The 23,396-nt window shown below is 39.6% G+C and overlaps 1 protein-coding gene and 1 long non-coding RNA gene across 5 annotated transcripts; one reads left to right on the forward strand and one right to left on the reverse strand.

The window, feature by feature from the left end:
- Nucleotides 1-588: 588 nt before the first annotated feature.
- Nucleotides 589-4,197, reverse strand: LOC115743285. 3 transcript variants are annotated; one of them, XR_004015667.2, is made up of 5 exons: nucleotides 4,096-4,197; nucleotides 2,262-2,318; nucleotides 1,718-2,175; nucleotides 1,422-1,522; nucleotides 589-716 (listed from the first exon to the last, which is right to left on the reverse strand). It is a non-coding gene; the product is annotated as an uncharacterized LOC115743285 (long non-coding RNA). The 3 variants fall into 3 exon arrangements; XR_007198927.1 differs by lacking the exon at nucleotides 4,096-4,197 and having other exon boundaries at nucleotides 590-716; nucleotides 2,262-2,919; XR_004015668.2 differs by lacking the exons at nucleotides 589-716; nucleotides 4,096-4,197 and adding an exon at nucleotides 751-767 and having other exon boundaries at nucleotides 2,262-2,919.
- An 11,367-nt stretch (nucleotides 4,198-15,564) lies between these two features.
- LOC115746004 (multicopper oxidase LPR1 homolog 1-like) lies at nucleotides 15,565-17,967 on the forward strand. 2 transcript variants are annotated; one of them, XM_030681685.2, is made up of 4 exons: nucleotides 15,565-15,827; nucleotides 16,045-17,514; nucleotides 17,667-17,801; nucleotides 17,866-17,967. In XM_030681685.2, the coding sequence occupies exons 1-3, from the start codon at nucleotides 15,588-15,590 to the stop codon at nucleotides 17,718-17,720; spliced, it is 1,764 nt and encodes a 587-aa protein (XP_030537545.2). In that variant the 5' UTR covers nucleotides 15,565-15,587; the 3' UTR covers nucleotides 17,721-17,801; nucleotides 17,866-17,967. The 2 variants fall into 2 exon arrangements, with proteins under 2 accessions (XP_030537545.2, XP_030537554.2); XM_030681694.2 differs by lacking the exon at nucleotides 17,866-17,967 and having other exon boundaries at nucleotides 17,603-17,742.
- Nucleotides 17,968-23,396: the final 5,429 nt, after the last annotated feature.

Raw genomic sequence — 23,396 nt, forward strand, 5'->3', positions numbered from 1 at the left:
AGTGTGCGCTAATATTCTCGTCTTTGAAGGAAAATTCCATTTTCCATCGTCGGTCTTGATAAAATGCGAATGCGATGCATGCAGAAATCAAATTGATCTAAATGCGAACTATATGCAAAAATTATTAAAATATTTTTTTTCTAGAAACTAAAGTTAATCCCAATTTTTATACAGTTAAAGATAAAATCAAAATCAAAATTTAGGTGTCAACAGAGAAAAGTCAATACATACGAAAATTATTAATCTATGTTATTTAATTGCTTAGTAGATACTTGTTAATGGTACAATGGTCTTGTTAAATCCAAAACACAAGGAACTTACGAACAACAAAAGCAGAAGAGAAAAAAAAAAGGAATAAGGGATCAAATGCTAGTGAATTGAAAACAAAGAACGCAACCAGGTCCCTCATAAATAAAACATTGACTAACAATATAACATCGAGTACTTTGTCAAGCATAAAACATTAGGAAGTAACAGTACACAGCTTAAAACATTAGAAGAGTTAAAAAGCTTTGGATCAACATGAGGGAAGGTTGTGGTTGGGGGAGGACTACTACGGAACCAAGCTTCGGATCAACGTTTCCCATTTTGACAACCTCTCTATCAATCAAAGAGTTGAAAAGCTCAATCTGTGCTTCAGGAGGAGCTGCAGCAAATGCTCCATGAACTTTCGAAGCAATAAAATTGATTTGATTCTCATTTCCAAATTTCATAACCTACATAATCAAAGAAACAAGATGATGAACATACTTCCCAAATTTCATAACCTACCATAGGCACAATGTAGAGTTGCTCAATGTATAGATTAACAACAGAAGCAAATAGGAGAAACCACAAGTTGAATGACTAAAATGTGGGACACCAAATAAGCCCTATATAGCACATAACCACCAACTCATTCACATGATAAAATGATGAACATACTTCTAAAAGAAACTTCAGTCATAGATTAAGCTGCAAAAAATAGAATATGCATGTTTAAATTGACATAACAACCCACTAACATTTCCTAGCCATCTATCCAATGGAAAAGGGAGCAGGAAAAGGACATCAATAGATGGAATTTATGCCCACTCAAATCACCTAGCAACATAGAAAACAACATTTTCAAGCATTAACAATTTATTTGCACAGCCAATAGCAAGAGCACCACCATAGCCACCTTCTCCAATAACGTTGTTTCTTTTAAGTTGTGTACTGCTAGCAGAAATTACTGGTCAAAGTAATTAGAAATTGTATTGAGTAACAATAAAACATTAGGAAGTAACATCCAAGTTACTCTAAACTGATGAAGATTTTTTAGTTTCGTTTCCCTCAAAACTTTAGGAAGAAACGTCTCCAGCATGGTATGATAATATGACATCAAATATTCCTTAGAATCTACGAAGTAGATGAACTCTCTACAGGACAAACAACAATACCTGAAATCATAGCATCTTTTTGAAATAGATGAACCTGAGGTGGGGCTGCATCTTCTAAGTTCAAGGGGAACTGGTGGGGCTGCATAGCCAGGCTCATAAGCCTAAACATCCACAATGAAATGTCCCGAGTGTTAGTAAATATGAAAAACTCTGCCTCTCAAAAAGTTAAAACCATTAATATAGACAACAAATCCACAACTTCCACAAATAGACATAACAAATCAGAAATTAGCATGCATGATAAAATGAACATAATAAGATGAACATAACTTATTGCAAATAGAATAGTGCATTACCCGTCATCAAGCGGTGCTATCATGGAAGGCATACTGAAGTCTCATGGTGCCTCAAACCTACTGAGTAGATTACTGTAAAAACCCGGGGGGTTATTGTAACTTCCAAGAACTTGAGGTGCACAAGAAGCTTGTGAAGAAGCTTGAGGTGCGTCTCCTTGCTTCTTTCTTTTTGTTTTATTCTTCTCTAGACAGCTCTTATGCCGCTTTCCTCCTTTGTGTCCATCTTTCTTCTTGAGGCCCATACATTTTGCAACGAGACTCGTATCTTCACTTAAGCTTGCCAAATTTCTCCGAGACTCACCTCCAAGTGGCATTTCATCGAGAGATTTGTTTATGGTCTAGATCATTATCTTGATAAATTCATATCTCTGAATAGTTTATGAGCCCTTGACTGCTATCTTCACAAACTCATGACACACCTCTCTATATCTATCAGTAGCATCCATGTCACCATTCCTCTAAATGAATATATAGAATTTATTATAAGTTACCAATAAATTAGAACACTAAATTGAGTAAAAAAGAATATAACTACAATTTATACATGAGTATCTAAACCATGCTTCTCTAGTATTCCATCTCTTACTTCACGTGTCCATCTCTTTAAAATGTAAGCACTAGGAATTAACTTTATGTCCACGTTATCAAGAACCTTCAACACATGGCAACATAAGATCCCAATGGTCTCAAAATGATTACAAGCACAATTCACCACTTCGTTGCTTGGGCCACCCGTGACCTTGTACTCTGGATCATTTGTACCAAATGAACCAACAACATATTCCCGCAAGAGATCCATCTCATTACGTTCCTTGATAACCAGGAATAAAGCTTTCATCCATTCTGTCTAAAAATTTTCAAAGATTGAAGGTGTATAGACCTTACTTGCTTGCTACAATATAGGTGATGTCTGAGACAAAATCGTTGGCAATTTCTCTCTAGCATTAAACTCAGCCTGTAACTCTTTGTACCACTTATCGCTTACCACCTTATCAAATCTATTGAAAAATCCATTTAGATTTATATTACATGCAAGATAATCTTTCAAATCTCCATTCAAACTCTCACTCAACTGTGTACTACGTATCCTCAAGGTCACTGTAGATTTCATATAACATCTAGCCCACTTCTCTTTCAACCTATATAGACTTTGGAGCTAAGAATTGTCGGTAGCTTCATATGTTTAAAGTAATGAATCCTAAGCTTCTTCAAAATTTTTCACTTCTATATATTCATACACAAGCTTTTTTAAATCGGTCAAAAAATTAGATCCATTCTTCATTAAATGACCAATATTTTGCATTAGATGCCATGTACGCAATCCATGTCTTGTCTCGGGAATCACCTCTTCTAATGCCTTCGACATTGCTGCATCTTGATAAGTAAAAATTGTTGCAAACCTCCTATATTTGTGAGCCCCCAAGAATGTTTCGAAAAGCCATTTGAATGAATATGCGGTTTCATCATATAAAAGTGCAGCCTCAAATATCACAAGCTCTCTATGGTGATTGAATCCAATAAATACACGGAGTCGCCTGTACTCTTTGTTGGTGGAAAATATGGTGTCAAAAGTCACAACATCACCAAAAAGGGCAAAATCAATAACCATCCTAATCTGCCCAAAATATGTTTGTTATTTGCTCATTACTATCAAGTTGAACAACATAGAAGAAAGATGTGTCTAAGATCTGTCGTTTTTCGAAGTACCTCAATAAAAATCCTGCATCTCCAAACTATATGTCTCTCCCTCGTTTAGTGTGAAGATAGTTTTTTACATCAACCCTCGTGTAACCAACATTTTCTCTTCCCCCGGACTGTACACTAGACAAGTCATATTGCTTCTTTGTGTGAGGCCCGCATTGTCGACCAACACAATTTGCTAAGCTTGGACATCGTTTATTTGCCTATGTGACCGTATCAAGTGAGTACACTATGTAAAGCGGAGTTGATGGTATGCATTGGCTCAAAATCATACGCAAAATATTTACCGCTTCCTCGAACTAATTTGATTCCCTTTCGAGCATGGCAGTCCATCTTCGTTTCAGGCCTAGGCTTTTTTACTAATTCTAGCCATTTATCTTTTTATCAATGTCCCTCTTTTGCATAACAAAATCATGTAGAAGTTATGGAACCATCCTTCCCTTTGTTAATAACTCTCCTACGTACACCAAAATCAATTTTCAATGCATACATCTTCCAAAACTCCCATGCCTCATCTACATCATTAAATTCCATACCCATTTGTGGAGTCCGGTTATTACTGCCGATAAAATCACGCAAAAAATAGTGGACAAAGTGGCGTCATTAGACGATAAACTTGAACAACAAACAATAAAATAGAAGAAAAACTAACATACTTTCATGAAGACATTACTTACCTTGTGACATCATCATTCATTTGAGAGGGAGTTTCCATTTGAGAGATAATTTGATTGCTAGTACTAAGCATGGTAGTTAGTGCTCTCTCCCTATCCATTTGAGAGGGAGTCTCTCAACGCCTCTTCTGAAGATCCGAGTGTACGAAGGTAGTTTATCTTCAAACTAAGAAAAGCATCACTTATCATTAGAAGTCAATTTATGAAAGCTACTGGAATGAGAGAGAAAAGTACAAGAGACAATTCTAAACCAATAAGGTGTCTGAGAAAAGAGTCACTTCTTATTAGAAGTCAATTTAGTTGGTGACTTTGGATAGCCCACAATTAAGTTGTCATTGCAATTGTATACACTTTTCCTGTTTTATTATGGGTTTTAGCAACTTGGTTTCGAGACAAAGGCAACCAAATAATTAATGAGGCTGGGTTGTAGGAGTAATTAATTGACCTGCTATAGGTATCTTGATCTAATCTCAAGAAAAGGCTATAATGCTTAGAAAGGGAAAAAAAACTATATTATTCATTATCATGCTAAACTTCCCTTTACAATTGTCGTTTATATATATCAAAAGAAATGAAGGTATACCCCTAAGCTACATTCTACCAGTACACTATCTGAGGTAGGGAGTTATAATTTTTTACATTTTTTATATTTAACGAACAACTACTAAGAGGATTCTTAAAATGTTTCTCTCAAACAAACTAACATAAAAACAAAATAAAGAAAAAGATGAAACGTCTTCTTTTCACCAAAAGAAATTTTATTTTAAGAGGACCAGATAAGTAAGAAATACTAATCAATAAACATTACACGACCTGCCCCAATTGTAGTCACCCCAACTTTTAATCCACCAACAGCAAAGACTACTACATTAGGAAAAAAGAAGAAAACTATGAGTACATGGCCTACAATGATGATGTAGACCTACAATTCCAAGTAAATAACCCACATGTATATTGAACATCAAAAAATACATTGCCTTAAAGACATCCCAATGGAATGTCTGAGGATCAAATGAGAACTTGACATTGCCGGCATAACAACCCCATCAGCAATAACCATAGAAGTACCAGCAAGCACTAGAATAAGAAGCAGCTTTTTCAATGTGAGTAAATTTTCTAGCCTTTCCTTTATCCTTAAGGATCTCTCAAGTTCCGGGGATGGCACTTTTTGTCTAAAGGATGATATTCGGGCATCGGATGGAAGCTGGTTTGGAAGAAGACTAACTTTGGCGTGTCTACAAATCAATGAGTATAAGCCGAAGGTGCCACCTATAGAAAGTTAGAGCAATTAGGAGAACTTCAAAGTCACCAACAAATTCAAATAGGAGAACAGTGGCAAAGAAGTAACAAGAACATAGCACAACGTGCAAAAGCAAAGAACAGGATTCAATTAGGAGAACAGTGGCAAAGAAGTAACAAGAACATAGCACAACGTGCAAAAGCAAAGAACAGGATTCACACATACACACACTAGGCACTCAATAGATTATATCAAACAACATCAACATTGTCTTTATCTAAACCAATAAGGTGTCCGAGAAAAGAGATATGTTCCACTGACCATGTAATGGAATTATATATCTTGAGCTGCACTTCATGTGTCCTTGTAGGGCCTTGGAGTCTCAAAGTTGTTCCAGTGATTAGATATAGAGTATGAAAGCCTTGGCCAAGACCAGCAGTTGATTTCTTTTGACCAATTTTAGTCCAAACAATTCATTTGACGTTCCCAAATTCCTTTTATAGAAAATTTTCCTCATCTAAGACAGGCTTCCATGTCCTTGAAATAGAAAAGGAAAGAGCCCATGAAAAAAAAAAATAGAAATTCGAGGGAGGCGTCACTCCGGATCAATTTTGGACAACACGTATTAACATCCGAGACACTTGAGAGACGAAAACAAAAGGTACTCAACAATTCATTGGCATTGCTAATCTTGAAGATTTCAATCTGGACACAACACGGATAATGAATACAGAATGTGGATGTGGCAAATGCAATCTTCCATTTCATTTGTGACAATATTACTTCACTTTTTCGCAAAAATCCAACTAAGGAAGCGCTCTTAAATTGACTGGCTATTAGGAAACAATCATATACATAGCAGGTTTTACTGTCCTTTATGGGCTATCAAAACAAACTTCTTCAATGGCAAACAAGCTGAAGAGGCAGATTGAAAAGGAAGGTTCTATTCTTAAGCACCCAACTCCCATAAAACCAACTCCCATGAACTATGCTAACACATAGCAGATGTTTTCTTATAGTTGACTCAAGTCTTTGAGCATTCTTAACACAGTATTAGTCTACTTAAGAACGGCTCAAGGCAAGCCAATCAGTGCATTTAGATGCAGAGCAAAGTCCCAAACTCGCTAGCATGAGTTAAACCGGAAAATCCTAAAAACTCCTCAAGAATGCTGAATCATAGAAACCAAATCTGAAGAAGAGAAGTGGAGATCGATCGAGCACCAACATGTAATTGAGGAGATCCACATGGAGTCATAATCAACAGAGAGAGACGGATATGTGCTCAAGCTCGAACCCACCGGTACGCCTCAAGATTTGGTGTCCAAAATGTCGACGGCGGTTTTGCGGATGTTGGCGTCGAAGGGGACCGTCACCGGAGCGAAAGGAGGAGAAGGATGGAGGAAATTTGAGAGAAAGAGGTAAAAGTAGACGGACGAGGGAAAGGGTCGATCTCTCAAATTTGAGGAGAGAGAAAAATATATTTTTTCTTTTTTTTTTAGGAAACGCGGGTTTCCCGCCCAATATTTGAGCTGCCTTCACTCGGATGACGTGGCGTAATATGGGGCATCGGATGCGAAAAGACGACCAAATTTCATTCTATGTCACTCTTGCCATTAACCCTCTATGGTAGGGGATCCGCATCCTCAACGAGATACTACACACCACCAGGTAGGGTTGATAGGTTCCACGGTCCCTGGAACCAAAAACTGTCCATTGAGGATCAGTTCCAAAATAGAAATAGGAACTGCCCATTGGTTCCTGAAATCACCCGGGATCCAGTTTGGTCTAATTTTCAAGTGGGTCTATGGAACCAGCGTTTTCTGAGAGAGAGAGAGCCGCAAGAGTCGAGATAGAGATCAAGAGAGAGAGAGAGGGAGGGAGGGAGAGAGCGAGCTGCAAGAGACGTGGTGACTCGATTGGGCACGACGAAGCAAACTGAATAGTCAGTCGGTTCAGGCACTCGTCGAAGAGAAGTGCGACGCAGCTAGTTCAGGTGGCGGCAGCTGGAAGAATGCTTGGCGGCAGCTTCAAGGTTGCAGTCGAGGGTTGTAGGTTGAAGCATAGGCAAAAACACCAAAAGGAAGAAGAAGACTCATTTTTGCACTTTTTCTTTTAATTGTCATCTATTCTCTCCTTTTCTTTTCTTTTTTTGTGAAAGAACCCCTTTAAAAGCTGTACTCCTCTCTTATCTCTCTGACATTTTTCTTTCCTCACGTTCTCTTTATGAAGGCGGTATGCAACCGAGAGAGCTCCAACTGAGTGTGGGTGTGTGTATTGATCCGATTCGGGTGGACCATTTCACCCCTAAAATGGAAAATTGGACCGATCTCCAAGGGAATTGCCTTGAACAAGCCAATTCGATCCTATTCTGGACAGTCCGGGCTTAGGTCAAGTACTTAAACAAAGGTTAGTTTGTTTGATGAAAAATTATACCCAAAGAATTGTTCTCAGGCTATTTAAGGTGCAAATGATAATCATTCTGTTTCTCTATTTTTTTTTTTCTGTTCTCAAAAATGGATTTACAACATAAATTTGTTTGATGAAACAACTTCATTTTTCTATTTTCGAGACAAATATTTAACCCAGAGATAGATTTGAAACAAAAATAAGAAGTACAAACTTTTTACCTTTTTATTTCTGGAACAAAAATAAAAATTAGAATTCTTCTCATCGCTCACTCCCTCTCTCTCGCATACGGTCTCCCTTTCGCATTCTTGTTGCCAACCACCGGTCTCCGATTGCCGGTAATGATAGAAAATTTATGATGCTATCAAACGAATTTTCTATTCTGAGAACATAAATTTTATGTTGTTATCAAATGTGTTTCTCTGCTCATAAACTCGTCTAGAGAATGATGTTGACAAAAACTCTTAATTGATTTTGAAGTTGACAAAGCAATCCATAATCTCTAATATCTAAGTTAGTGCAGTGAAATACTATTTTACAGATTATCCAAATGTGTATGGATCAAGATATATAGGATTGAATCTGGCAAGATAGGCTCAGATGATGTTCTCGGGGACTCGGACGATGTACGGAGCTCGGACGTTAAGCGGATAACTCAGACGTTGTTCGTTGAGCGGGGAGCTCAGACAATGTACCAAAGCTCAAGCTCTGAGGGAGTATTTCACATGCAATGATCGGATTATCAAGAGATATATTCAAGATTATTTAATTGACATATTACATCATCACAACTGTTAGCAAATCAAGCTAAATTCGTACTTGGAGATTCTCAATCTTGAAGATCAACCAATGACATGGATTGGGGGAGACAAGGATGACTAACCTAATAAAGTAATCTATATATGGAAATCCAAGATCATGATTGTATGGGCGATTTGATCCAACTGGGGATTCTTTCCTTTGTCGACCTCAATGGTTACGAAATCCTTTGCATACGGTCTCGTCCAAATGGGAAGTTTTGAATAGCGATCCTTTGGAGATCTTGCAATGGACAGTTGGAGATAGAGGAGTACAAAAGGAGACCTCAAGCCTGAAGAGTGCATGTACGAAAGAACAGAATCTAAAATACCAAGATCAAGAGAGCTTCACATCCTCCACATACTTTCAATCCAATACTGTAATACTTAGAGTAGAACATACGAGTGTAAGAGTGTTAAAAGGAAAGTTTATTCACCAAGTTGTAACCTTTGAGCTATTTACTAGTAGAATCCGGCCGATTGAATGCCAACGTGAAGAATTAGATGTAGACTTGAACAAAGCCGAACTATTATAAATCCTATGTGCACATTCTTTTTTCTCAATCTCTCTGTTCATATACTGATCTAGTAGAATTATGTCTAGCGTTGCATCTAAGAGTATCTCGAATCCCGTTAGTTAACTTCGCTTGAATGAAGCTCTAAGCGTACTCGTTTATATTCCGCATTGATTTCTTAAATTCTTTGATATCGCCTATTCACCTCCCCCCTTCTAGGTGATATTGCTAGCAACAACAAATAGAAATAAAAAATCAAATTCTGGCCATAAATAGCTCCTGGAAACAAAATAGTTATCATTCGCGCTATTACCATCACTACAAAAAAATGACATTTTAGCAACAAATTTTGCCACAAAAAATTCGGCAAAATCCGTCACTAATTGATTTTTGCGACGAATTTTGCCACGAAAAAAAAAATTCATCGCCAATCCGGCGTCGCAAAATTTAGAGACAAAAATTTGAATTTTCATCGCTAAATTTACCAACGAAAAGAGATTTTGTAGCTAAGTTTGTAGCTAAATTTAGCGACGAAATGTGTTTTCGTCACTAAATTTAGCGACGAATTCAGATTTTCATAGCTAAATTTAGCGACGAAATGTGTTTTCGTCACTAAAATTTAGCAATGAATTCGGATTTTCGTAGCTAAATTTAGCGACGAAATATTTAACTACGAAAAGTCAAATTTTCGTCACTAAATTTTGCGACGCCATATTAGCCATGAATTTTTTTCGTGGCAAAATTTGTCGTAAAAATCAATTAGCGACGAATTTTGCTGAACTTTTCATGGCTAAATTGGTCAAAAAAAAGTTGTTTTTTCGTATTAGCGACGTTTTAGCGCTTTTTTTTTTTGCATTAGCTCTCTCTCTCTCTCTCTCTCTCTCTCTCTCTCCTCGCTAATGCTTAGGGTTTAATCCGAGGTGCATGTGTTATCTGGTATAGGTTGTCAATTGATGGTTGAAGCGCAAAACAGCCATCGATGCAATACTCTCAACCTCCACCGTCAAGTTACCCCTACTGTCGACGATCCGCCTCGCCCTCACCGACTTTACCTTGCACTCCTTTGCCGTCTTCGCCGGCACCGCCGCGGTGACGTAGCACTTCACCCGGAGGGCCTTCAAGGATCCGGCCCTCGGGATCCCGGAGGCCGAAAGCTATGAACTTTGGAGCGGCCTCGAGGAAATGGAGGGTCTCTCCAAGAGGGTATTCGCAGCGGTGGCGTGGGAAGCTAGGGTCGAGGCCATTGCTGGGTTCTAGAGAGAGAGAGAGAGAGCGTGAGGGAGTGAAGCTGGTGATGGGTCAAAAGAGAGAGAGTGGGCGTGTGTTATAGAGGAGGGAAAGAGTGGGAAAGTCCGCTGAAGGGGGCGATGAAAGCAAAGTTTCGTGCAAGAAAGCTGGCTTCTTCCGGGGGTGGTTGGGAGAGATGTTGAGAGAGACTCCAAAGTTTGGAGAGTAGCAAGCATTTTTCTTTGCCAATGGCGAGAGAAGAGAGAGGGAGTGGCGAGTGGAATGATAGAAGGGGGCGGATGAGCTTTATAGACGAGCGGGAAGGAAAAATTTTAACGGGAGCGCCATGTTTTAAGTGGAGCGGGAAGGAAAAATTAGTCACAAAAATTGGTATTCTTCGCTAAAGGAGTGCCATGTTTTAAATTAGGGACGAAAATTGGTGTTTGTCGCTAATTTAGCGACGAATCACTTTTTCGTCGCAAAATTTGCGACGAATTTTTTTAGTCACTAAATTAGCTACGAAATTCCATTTTCATTGCTAAATTCCCGATGAAATTCCGTTTTCGTCGCAAAATTTGCAACGAATGTCGTTTTCGTTGCTAAACCAACATCTGCAATTCAGCAACGAATCACCTTTTCGTCGCAAATTTTGCGACGATTTTTTTTTTTGTCACTAATTTAGCGGTGAATAAGTGATTCATCGCTATACCAACATCTATAATTTTACGACGAATCACTTTTTTGTCGCTAATTTTGCGACGAATCTCTCTTTCGTCGCAAATTTAGCAACGAAAAAGTGATTCGTCGCTAATTTAGTGACGAATAGTTTTTCATCGCTAATTTTGTCGCAAATTAGCTACAAAAAAGTTATGCATCACTAATTTCATCACAAATTAGCAACGAATTTTTTTTTTGGTCGTTAATTAGCGATGAAAATTTTTTCGTCGCTAATTAGCGACAAATTTTTTAGTCGCTATTTTCATCACAAATAACGATGAATGTTTTTTTTGTTGCTAGTTTCGTCACAAATTAGCGACGAATTATTTTCGTCGCTAATTTTCCGTAGCTAAATCCTTGTTTTTTTGTAGTGTATTTGAATGACGGAAAGTTAGTCGATTGATATAAAGTGATTTTCATGGACCGAACGCAAAAATTTCAGATTTAGGAAGTTGATTTTAAGTGGGACTACTATATTAATGCATGGTTAGTGTATAAATATTCAAATATTTCTCTTCACTCGTGGGCAGAGCTAGATAAGGGGTCTGGAAAGATTGAAACATGAGACCTCCTATTCTGATAGAATGTAAATTTTGTGGGACTAATATCAACCGTTTTAAAAGTTTAAATCGATATATAAATGTATGGTTTAATATCTATTAGAATAGTAGTGTCCATGACTTTGCAAATTTTTTGAAGGATTTTGTTACGGGATTGTATTCAGATGGGAGATGGCAAATTCTAACATATTGTATCAACTCTTTTATCGATATAAGTAACATATACACAACAAATCCCATCATTAAGGGTGCGGATAATAACACTTCTGGGAGTGAATTTCTGTTTCAGAAGTGCTTCTGGAGCAGAAATCCGTTTAGTAATGTAACTTCTAAAATAGAAATCCATTTGATAAAAAAATTTACTTCAAAAAGAAATTGTTAACTCTGAAATAAATTTTCACTTCTGAAGTTGTTTTCCTCTCAATTTGAGAAGTTAAAAAAAAAAATTGATTCTCAATTGAAGAAGTATTTCTCATTTCACTCTCTTTATATCACGTCCTCGCTCTCTTTTCATTACGCCTCTCGCCCAATCACGCTTCCTCCGTCGCCAACCACCGACCTCCGTCGATCACAGCCAACCGCCGCCACCCGCCGACCATCGTCATCCACCATCGACCCCTACCGCCCGCCCTCCATTACCCCCGGTCGGCCACCCTCCCGACCTCCGCCGCCCACTACCAACCACCGGCCCCTCGCCTCCCACCGCCAAGCACTACCCCCCAACAATCGCCAACCACCGCCCCCAAGTCGCCATATCCATTCTTTGGAGTAAAAAATAAATGATAATTTTTTATTTTTAAAAAGTAAATAATATTTTTAATAGTGAAATTATTATTTTTTAAAGAGATTTAAAAAAAATTAAAAATGAAGTAGAAATTTTTGGGCCGCCGATAATAATTCATCGTAGAAGATTTTGTGTTAATAATGTTTCAAAAGCAGAAATTTTTAACCGTTACCAAATCAATTTCTTTTATTAGAAATCAACTTCTAGAGAAAAAATAAAAAAATCAACTACTGCTTTCGAAGAGAAGTGAAAAAAATCAACTTCTTGCTAGAAGTTGATTTCTAAAGCAGAAGTGTTGCTATGTCTGCCCTAAGCATCCTCAACAAGTGCCTCTAAGCAATCATTGACATAGCTCCTTCCCCAAGAATAAAAAATAAAAAAGAGAGTGCGTCCTTGCTAATTAGCACTTGGAAGCTCAATAATTTCTCAATAGTGTGAGGAACAAGTGGATAATAATAAATTCTTCTTCAGTACAAATCAAACCGATCTGGAATAGTCTTGCGACCATGTGGCATTCTTTATCTTACTTTAATTGAAAATATGATTGTTAGGTGGCATTTCGTACGGGCTTTTATAGTTTGAGCCCGTATTTTATTGATAGTTTAGGCTTGAGCCCATGAATAGTTACTATCATATATAATCTTTTTTTATTGTAACCGAGAGTTGTAGGTGGTAGATGCTAATTATTACGGAATCCTCTGCTGGATATAGCCATAATTCAAGGGCGAATCAGAATAAAACTTTGAGTCTCGATTTCTCTTTTTCGTATTTACTCTCTATTTCATTGTGTTTGTGGACACAATCCTGACAATGTCAACTTGATATTCTTTAGCTTTTGATTTCAAAAGGGCATAATGGAAATCTTCGTATCTTCGTATCCAATGAACCTTTACTCTTGTACGCATCTATATACCATATATTATCCTCACCTGAAAATGAAGTTGACCGACAGCTTGAATGGGGAAAATAGCTATATAACTTCTTTTAAAGAATCAATGAATCGGTATTTCGCATCGCTTGTCTACAGCATTCATATGCCTCGACACCATGTAAGAAGATTCAAACCAGAAGCTACATCGAACATAAAACTTTAATAGTTCATATGAATATAGATCATATGTATATAAAGAGCATACAAACCCATAGACAGGCAATAAGAAATTATTTAATAGACCTAATTGAGGTTATTGTCCGAGCATATCAATAAGTGAAATTTCAATTTTCAAATGACGTTTTGAACAATTAAAATACCGCCGTAAGTGTGTTTGTACCACAACCTCATGAATTTTATATTTCACGCAATTTCAACTCAAAACACTTGATTATATACTAAAATGGTACTTGTAAATTAATGAATAGAATATTTCTTCGACAAAAAAAAATAATAATCCAAACATTCCAACCAAGAAAAAAGGAAAATGCTTTCCTGATAGTGGACAGTACAATCTCAACCGTAGATCCACACATTATCACCTCATGTTTTGCATAAAACACTCATTGATTGGGAGATTGTGTGATAAAAAATAATTGACAATACTATCAGACTGTTAGGTAGTAGCTTTCAAAAAAAAAAAAAAATCAAATACGGGTTTTGCCACTGAAAGCCGATATGCGACTTTGGCTTGTTTGACCGATTGGTGGTTCATGTTTCTTCTTGATTCTCCCTGGGATACACCCGCTCTTCGTACAAATCATATCAAATGTCAAATGTCGAATATACTTTATGGAAAAGTCTCTTCTAGATTCATGCTAGCTGGAATTTGCCCCCACATAAATATTAAAATGAGCTTATACTTTACTTGCGTGATTTCAAACGCTATCACCGTCGTATATAATACAATTTAGAATGTGTTTATTTGAGTGAAAGTATTTTCTAAAAATTAGTTTTTCGGATTTTTAGCCGTTTGATTTGCCAAAAATACTTTCTTGTTAATAGAAGTATTTATGCACAAATTCAGGAAAGTGAATTTCTAAACCTAAAAAAGTGAAAACACTTTCTATTCTTGTCTTCCCTTGGTCCATCCAGGGTACCGCCAACCATATTAAACCCGAAAGAACGACACATGATGGCATTTTTATGAGCATGTAAGTTCGATATTCTTGCAAGTTGAAATTCACGCGGAAGAGCATCCCTTATGCTAGGAAATCCGTGGGACTGCGGTTACGAACTCCTCCTCGAAATTCCCTCAAAATTTTACTTATGTTTCGGAGAGTCTTATGAAATCGAGATTTCCCTGGGCTATAGTTATGACATAAATTAGGTACTCCGGAAGGGCACGACTCTAGCTAGGGTTGATTGGAAAGAGTTGCTCCATTTGATCTAACTCAGACACCCAAGCAATAATTTCAACATCATGTGAAGTTTCCTTTTGAAAGTAAAAAAAAACAAAAGATAATTATATAGATAGTCTCTGAACTTTAGCTCAATGGTCCATGAAGTTTTAATTTATTCAATGTAACTCCAAATCTTTTAATAAATGTCTACCGTCATCCCCGGATTATTATATTCATGGATCAATCTAGTCCTTAGATTATTTGATCAGTGGATTAAATTAAGTATACCTCATTGAATAAATTAAAAATATATTGACCCAAAATTCATGAACCATATTAAATAAATTAATAGTTTAGGAATCACGTTAGATATTGTAGGAAAGTTCACGATTCATCATCATCATTTTGTTAACTATAGTGGTTCCATTATTGAGAAACTTTTCATTTCAATAATTGAGTGTGAAATGGGGTCCTCGTTGACAATTGTGGCTGTTTAGTCCCGGTGATCTGAATTAGAAAAGACTGAAGATTCGGACCAGTCGATGGGGATGGGAACCGCGACGGACGGCGCGGAGGAGATCATGTGCAGGCATTTCAATGGGCCCACGTTCGGACACGTCGGACGATCGAGAATCCTTCGCCCTTCCGTTCTATAAAGGACAGAGACCGAGGTGGACGTCCATTTCACCATCCCTGCTCGCGCCCGCCACACGCCCCCCCTCCTCTTTCCTCGCTCGGTTGATAAGTCATAGAGAAGGTAAGCTAACAACTCTCGACGTATTCGAACATTCCGGTTCAACTGATTTGCCGGATCTGCTCAGATCGTTCAGTTAACTTGCGTTGCGTAGATTCTCATCCATATAGTAAGGTGTGACCGTTTTAAGTTACTTTGAATGGAAAGTAGACTCTGATTTTCGCATGAAATCTATATTACATTAGGACACATTTGAGAAGCAACCTGTGACCGTCGAATAAATGAACATGGGGCCATTGTCTGGTTGGGTTTTCTCGATGATTCTCGCCAGTTGGGCATTGACGGAGGCCCGGACACCTCCTTCGCCTCCGGTGACGGACACGACCCTGTTCCAAGTGGCCTCTTCGCTTCGGATGTATGTCGACGAACTCCCACTTATCCCCAAGCTCTTTGGTTACACTGTGGTCAACGGTGTGCCTCAGCCTGCCAATCTCACCATCGGCATGTACAAGACAACATGGGTACGTCTCTCACTGTTGAGAAATTATTTTATAGATCTCCCTTTTTATTGGTTTATTACGTCACATGTCATTGCTATACAATATAGAGATTATATGAAATAGAATCTCCCATGAGTCATTAATTTAATTGGCAAAAATATATCCGACTTGATCACTATCGAGCGACTGAATCGATATTAGAATCATCCTTTACTCATTGAGTTTATTTGGGTAGCAGAAATTCCACCGTGATTTACCCGTCACCACTGTATTTGCATATGGTGCATCGGCGGCGAACGCCTCCGTACCCGGCCCCACCATCGAGGCAATCCAAAACATTCCTACCTACGTGACGTGGGAGAACTTCCTCCCGCAATCCCACATCCTCCCGTGGGACCCGACCATCCCAATGGCCATCCCCAAGAACGGAGGCGTCCCAACCGTGGTGCATCTGCACGGCGGGATCAGCCCGCCACAGTCGGACGGCCACCCGTTGGCCTGGTTCACCGCCAATTTCGCCGAGACGGGGCCGACGTGGACCCAGCGAACCTACACATATCCGAACACGCAGCACGCCGGCAACCTCTGGTACCACGACCACACCGTGGGGCTGACACGTGTCAACCTCTTGGCCGGCCTGATCGCGCCTTACATCATAAGGAACGTCTCCCTGGACGCCAGGCTGAACCTCCCTCTCGGTCCTGTGTTTGACCGGGTCCTCATGATCTTTGACCGAAGCTTCAACTCGGATGGCTCACTGTACATGAACTCCACCGGAGTAAACCCAACCATCCACCCCCAGTGGCAGCCGGAGTACTTCGGCGACGCCGTCATAGTCAACGGCAAGGCCTGGCCATACCTCCGGGTAGAGCGCAGAAGATATAGGTTCCGCATAATCAACACGTCCAACGCCAGGTTCTTCCGCCTCTCCTTGACCAACAATTTGGCTTTCACCCAGATCGGGTCGGATGGGTCTTACCTCCCAAACCCAGTGGCCACCCAGGCGATCGTCCTGGGCCCCGCCGAGGGTGCGGACGTGGTGGTTGACTTCTCCACCACGGCAGCAAGTGAGTCCGTCCTAACCAATGATGCGCCATACCCGTACCCGGGCGGCAATGCGGTGGATCAGCTAAACAGTAAGGTCATGAAATTCATCATCCAACCAGGGGCTCCGAGCCAAACCGATCATTCCCATGTCCCTCCGAACCTAAAGACCTACCCAATAGCCTCAAATGCCATCGGCGGGGCCAACACCACCCGGTACATCACACTCTACGAGTACCTAACTCCGGCCGGCACCTCAACCCATCTGTACATAAACGGGTTGAGATTCGAGGACCCTGTCACGGAGACTCCGAGAGCTGGGACCACGGAGGTCTGGGAGGTGATCAACTTGACATCGGATAACCACCCGTTTCACATGCACTTGGCAGCGTTCCAGGCCGTGAAGATCCAGCAGCTGGTGGACCTGGCCGGGTTCACCTCGTGCATGACCCGGCTGAACGACGCCATCTTGTGCAACATCACGAGCCACGCGACGGGCCCGCTGGTGGACGTGCCGCCCACTGAGAGGACATGGAAGAACGTGGTGAAGATGGCGCCCGGGTACAAGACGACGCTCGTGGTGCAGTTCTTCGTGGTCGACAACGCGCACTCGCCGTACCCATTCGACCCGACTGCGGAGCCGGGTTACGTTTATCACTGCCACGTAAGCTCCACTTAAATCCAATCATGCTTGACCTATTTTCGACTTCGAAAGCCTTTTACATCATAGTTTTCTTTCGTTGTTTCCAGAGTTTAGGGTTTTGTATTATTTTGTCTGAAGGCTTGTGATATGATTGATGATCTACACCTGTACAGATTCTTGATCACGAAGACAATGCGATGATCCGTCCTATGAAGCTTGTTCACTGAAGAAGGGGATCTTCCTCTCGCAAAAATGTAGCTTTGATTTTCAGGTTGAAGGTTGACTATAATGCCAAATAAATGTTTACAAGCCTGTAGGCCGCAACCGACAAATTTCTTTGTCACCCATTTAAATATGTGTGAACCGACAGTATCCAGGACTTGTCTTGGGAGGTTTTAACCACAATAATAGTCGACAAAGGTATTGGATCTGGTTCCCAAGATTGGACTTTTTCTCGATTTTTGCACAAACGTGTAAGAAAAGACATTGGTTTTAAGAATATCATTTTAGAATCAACGTGAGACTGTGTCACAAATAACACAAGTTATAAGCGTTATCCCAATAGTCACCCTTCTTACTTTAAGGCTTGATTCTTGAAGGCGAGAAGCCCGCGATGACTTATTACCGAAGGTAATGAATAAGAGGCAAAGAAAGCTTATCTATTACAGAAGCTCATCAACCCCTAGCGAGAGCGCTGTGGCTCTCATGGAGTCTGGGCAAGGGCGGGGACGCCCTCGCCAACCGTCAATCAAGAAAAAAAAAAGAGCAAAGAAAAGAAGAAAAACCCAAAAAAGTTATCATAAAATAAATCAATATTAAAAATTTATATAAAAAAAATGTCCGCATCAGCGTAGTCCGTGTCATGTAGGATGACCGGTGTCTACATCAGTGATTTCCGACCAAAATTAACCGGATTGACTCAATTAGCATAAACAAAAAAAAAATTAGGACTAAATTGATACTATTAAAAGGTTTATGACAAAATTGACACTAATACAATAGATTAATAACTTTTTTGACACTTTTCTTGTAAAAAGTAGCATTAACTTGGTATTTCTATAGAAGTTTGCCCACGACTCACTTAGTGATGTTAAATCATTTAAATATTATCTTCTCCTTCATCTAATAATTTTAGAATATTCAATAGTAGTTCATAGTATTAGAATAGGAGATTCTCGTTCTAAATATCATGCCCTATCATGTATTTTCACATTTTAATCTCATGTCACTATTAAATTTTTAGAGTAGTTGGCAACGACATCATAAAATATCACAAATATCAATCAGCTCAATCGATATAGATCAGAATGTGACCCACTTGTTATTGGTCAAATGTTCGACCAATAACATATGTAAAAATACAATGTAAGCTATAAATTGTGAATAAGTAGCTGTCTTTGTATTTAAACAAGATTTGGACTAACTGTGGTATCAAAATGAATGTGTTAAATTATAGGTTAAAGAAATTCGTGAAAAAGATTTTGTTATTTACAGAACCTTATGGCTTCATCAAGAAAATTCAATCATGCCCGATCAAAATTAATCAAGAATACATAATTTTGGCAAAAGTAAGAAAGCAACTATAGGTGGTAAGTCAAGAATAGGCTAGGAGCCACAGATCCTACGAATATACGTGCACATAAACATTAGGAATCTACTCGGCTATCATCTACCTAATCACTCGACTAGACAATCGACTAAATCCCATCAATCGGTCAGTGACAAATACTATTCATAATCCGACTAAAAGGATGAATTAAAAACACTAACCCCGATTAACCACACTTTAATATTGCTGACGTAGCATATCTTCTTTTCTTGATTCATGATATCCCCTGAACATAATTGGTTTTGGAATGTGGTTTATATTCCCCATCGATAGAAAGGCATGGGACTCCCGCTCCGTATAGGAAAGCTGTCCTCGCGGGGGTCTCCAAGGAGCAGCGCCCCTTAGATGTTAGGGCTTTTATAGTTTGAGCTCATATTTTATTGGTAATTTGAACTTGGGCCCATAAATAGTTACTTGCTTTGGAATGTGATTTATACTCCCCATTAATAGGAAAACACGAGAGTCCCGCTCTTCTATGAGCGAGCAAGGGTATAGGGAAGCTATCCCAGCGGGGTCTCCAAGGGGCAGCGCCCCTTAGATGTCAGATGGCTTTTATAGTTTGACTCAATCGGCGCAAATGCTAAAGGTTTAGGACTAAATTGGCACAATTAAATGGTTTAAAATTGAATTGGCACCGACAAAATAGGTTTATGATTTTTTTGACACTTTTCCCTAGCACTTTCCGTAGAACACTCGAATGTTGTCGTAATTGAGTTGCTTTTCAACGACAATATAAGGAAACCCTAGTTTTTTTTTTTGACGTACCAATTGCAACAATGGGAACTACCCAAGTACGCATCTAACAAAATCAAAAGGCCGGGTCAAATCTAATTGATCCTGTTGTCCAAGCAAGGATTACAAAGACCAGTGGCTTTCAAAGTGTATAAATGCGTACATGAGTTACCACACGCTCTCAATTCCTTGTCCCTCTCCCTCCATAGCATTTGCATTTGTATTATGCATTCATTCTCAAGAGGGTTCTCTTTCTCGCAATTATATAGGTGAGTTATTTTCAATCCGAGGGCAAGTTCGTCAATCTGACTAGCCAAGTTAGATTGATGTCGATCTTGCTCTGTTTGCCGAGTGCAACTTTGGCTAGGGGAGTCATTCGGATCGGGTCGAGTCGCGTAGGTTCGGTTCTGCTACATATGTGGATTGTGACTAAGGGTTGGTTTCCTATGTTTAGGGTTTAATTTTATTTCCATGAGAGCATAGTAGCCTAGCTTGACGTGTATTTTCTAGAGAATTACGAGATGGACTATATTTTCTATTGTGTGGGACAAGCGATCTAACAATAAATAGACAGAACAAGAAAATAAATCGGACACCGGATGTATGTGCTTCGGTCGTAGAAACCTACATCCACGGGGAGAGCAGCAACGAATGCCACTATAGATCAAGCGATACACGGAGATTACAAACTAAACTCGAGTAGCTCAAACACTCTCAGTATTTTCCAAGCCTCAATTACATTTAAGAGCATACACAGTGTTTAGCCCTCAATTCCTACCGAAATAATCTCTCAATCTCGCAAAAAAATTACACAAATCTAACCTCAAGATTTAATCGACTTCGACACTTGAATTCTTGATGTAATTCTACGAGCAAAATCCATGAAGAAAAACCCTTGCCAAGCACTCGATCATAAATGGGCGCTTCAAGCCTTCGTTCTTCCCGACGTTGTTACTCGCATATATATACATGCATGATAGGCACAAAAAGACGAATCCATCATTATCCTTAGCCACCGTGCATTTATATCATATTTGAACTTCGAGCGTGAACAGGATACCCATGCACAGGATATCTATTAGAATTCTACCAATAAAAAAACCAAGATCTTTTTTTTGCTTTTATTTCCTCTTATTCTTTTATTTCGTTTCTTTTTATTGGATCACGCACGTTGACTAAGTCCGAGTGCATATCAAAGTCCATGTTCAAATTTCCCGTTTCAATAGCCAAATCCTCTAACGCAGCTTTGGATTATATTTTGCTGGATTCGGACATTCGTAAAATATATGATTCGAAACATACTGATTTAGCTTCGGACTCAAACTCGAGGCATATTTTCAACAATCTCCACCTTGGCTCGACTTTGAGCCAAGTCACAATCGTTTTGCTAAATATTTGAACATCATCGCTACTCCCCCACAGCCCCCATGGCTCAACCGCCATAGACATCATCTAACTTCAAGCCGCGCTTGAACTTCGCCATAACCGAGTACCTCATCAGAATACCAACTCCACATGTACTTTTAATCGCTTCGCAAGGACTTTCTGATACAAGCTCCTTAATCACGTATAAAGCAAAACCTTCATTGCATTTATATCTATCAGAAAATCGAATACGTACCTTGTCAATATCAGCGATTACAGCAACCGTTGGCTCTATAAGCTCCACCTCGCTATAAGCACCATATATGTCGATTACTTCGCTAGTACCCGCTGCCTCGGGAGTTTCTGGTTGCAACTCCACCTCAAGCTGGACACCATCAAGATCCGTATTTATACCGCCACAAACACTCCTACCCTAAAGTACTGGAGACTCGTCAAAGGTAACTTCTCTACCGCAAACAGGTGAATTTATATTCGGCCACCACAACCGATAACCCCACTCACCTCGTGCATAGCCATGGAATATGCACCTTGCCCTCACATCGAGCTTACCATCACTTACTCGATAATAACACGGGCAACCAAACATTCTAAAGTAGAATAATCAGCAACGTTACCTGACCATACTTCTTCGGGAGTCCGATATCCGATCGCAGTCAATGGAGATTTGTTCACCGGGTAGCTCGCCATATTAAGCGCATCCGCCAGAATTCTCTTAGACATACTAACACTAGAGATTATTTTACGAGCTGTCTCTAGTAATGTTCCGCTCATCAATTCTACAAACCGTTGTGGTCTACCGGCACTAGTGCGGTGTTTCACTATGTCCTTTGTCATGCAGAATTTATTTACCAGCGTCAAGCATGACTTCATACTACTGTCGGTTCGTGCATGCTTGATTGACTTAGCGGTCTCCACCTCGATCAAAACTCTCAACCGCATATTCCCGACAACAGTATCAAACTTGTATATCGGCACGGACACCCAGGTCTTCCTCGAGCAATTGTTATACTCTCGAACACATGCCGACGTCTTTGGAGCAAAACCTCTCAATGTCTCACCTTGAAGTTCATACAGGCCACCATGCTTGATTCCTTTCATTATCAACGGGGCACCTCGAACAACCTTCGGAATTCCACCTTGTGAAGAATACCTGCATCCAGCTGAATCTAGGGTTCCCAAGGAAATTAAGTTTTTTTTTCAATTCTGGAACGTATCTTACTCCAATCAATGTCCTCATAATACCATCATGCATTCTGATTTTAACATCACCAACACTCACAATATCGCATTCGGTGTTGTTCCCCAACTGTACTTTACTACTATTCGTGCACCGATAAGTAGCAAACCAGTTCCTATTTGGTGTAGCATGAAAAGAACAACCAAAATCCATAATCCATCCATCAAATGACGAAGTTGACAAGACCCTATCGACGCCATTAGAATTATCAGCTACGGTTGCAACATCATCCGTAGATTTAACTTTAATTCCCTTACCCGTTTCATTTTTCAGCTTTAAGGAATTCCTTCTAAGATGCCCCATTGCCGCAATTCCAACGGTAGCACCACCAGGTTCTAAACCGATTGCGTCTATTTGAGTTCATATTACTTCTACTACCACGAGTATCGGTTCTTCCTCTATTTTCACCTACTAAAGCAGTATATACGTAATCGCTAGATTCTACGAATGTCCTCACTTAAAATCAAATCTCGAATACCATCAAACGTCAAACTTGTTGACCCGGAAGAATTACTTATAGTAGTAACGGTAGTATTCCAGCTATCGGGCAATGAGGATAATAGAATCAAAACACATACCTCATCTTCAAAGTCAATATCAACTGAACTCAATTGACTAACAATCACATTGAATTCATTGATATGATTAGCAATTGTCGCACCATCGCTCATCTTTAAATTAAACAAACGTCGCATCAAATAGACCTTGTTGATTACAGAGGGCTTCTCGTACATGTCCGACATGGCTTTCATCGAACCCATAGTGGTCTTCTCTTCGACGATATTAAACGCGACGTTATGAGCCAACGTCGGTCGCATAACACCCGGCGCTCGTCTATCCAGCAATTCCCAATCAGCTTGCTTCATCGTCTCCGGTTTCTCCCCAAACAAGGGCAAGTGTAACTTCATCCGATATAGATAGTCTTCATATGCATCTTCC

The sequence above is a fragment of the Rhodamnia argentea genome, chromosome 6 (assembly GCF_020921035.1).
Source record: "Rhodamnia argentea isolate NSW1041297 chromosome 6, ASM2092103v1, whole genome shotgun sequence".
NCBI lineage: Eukaryota > Viridiplantae > Streptophyta > Magnoliopsida > Myrtales > Myrtaceae > Rhodamnia > Rhodamnia argentea.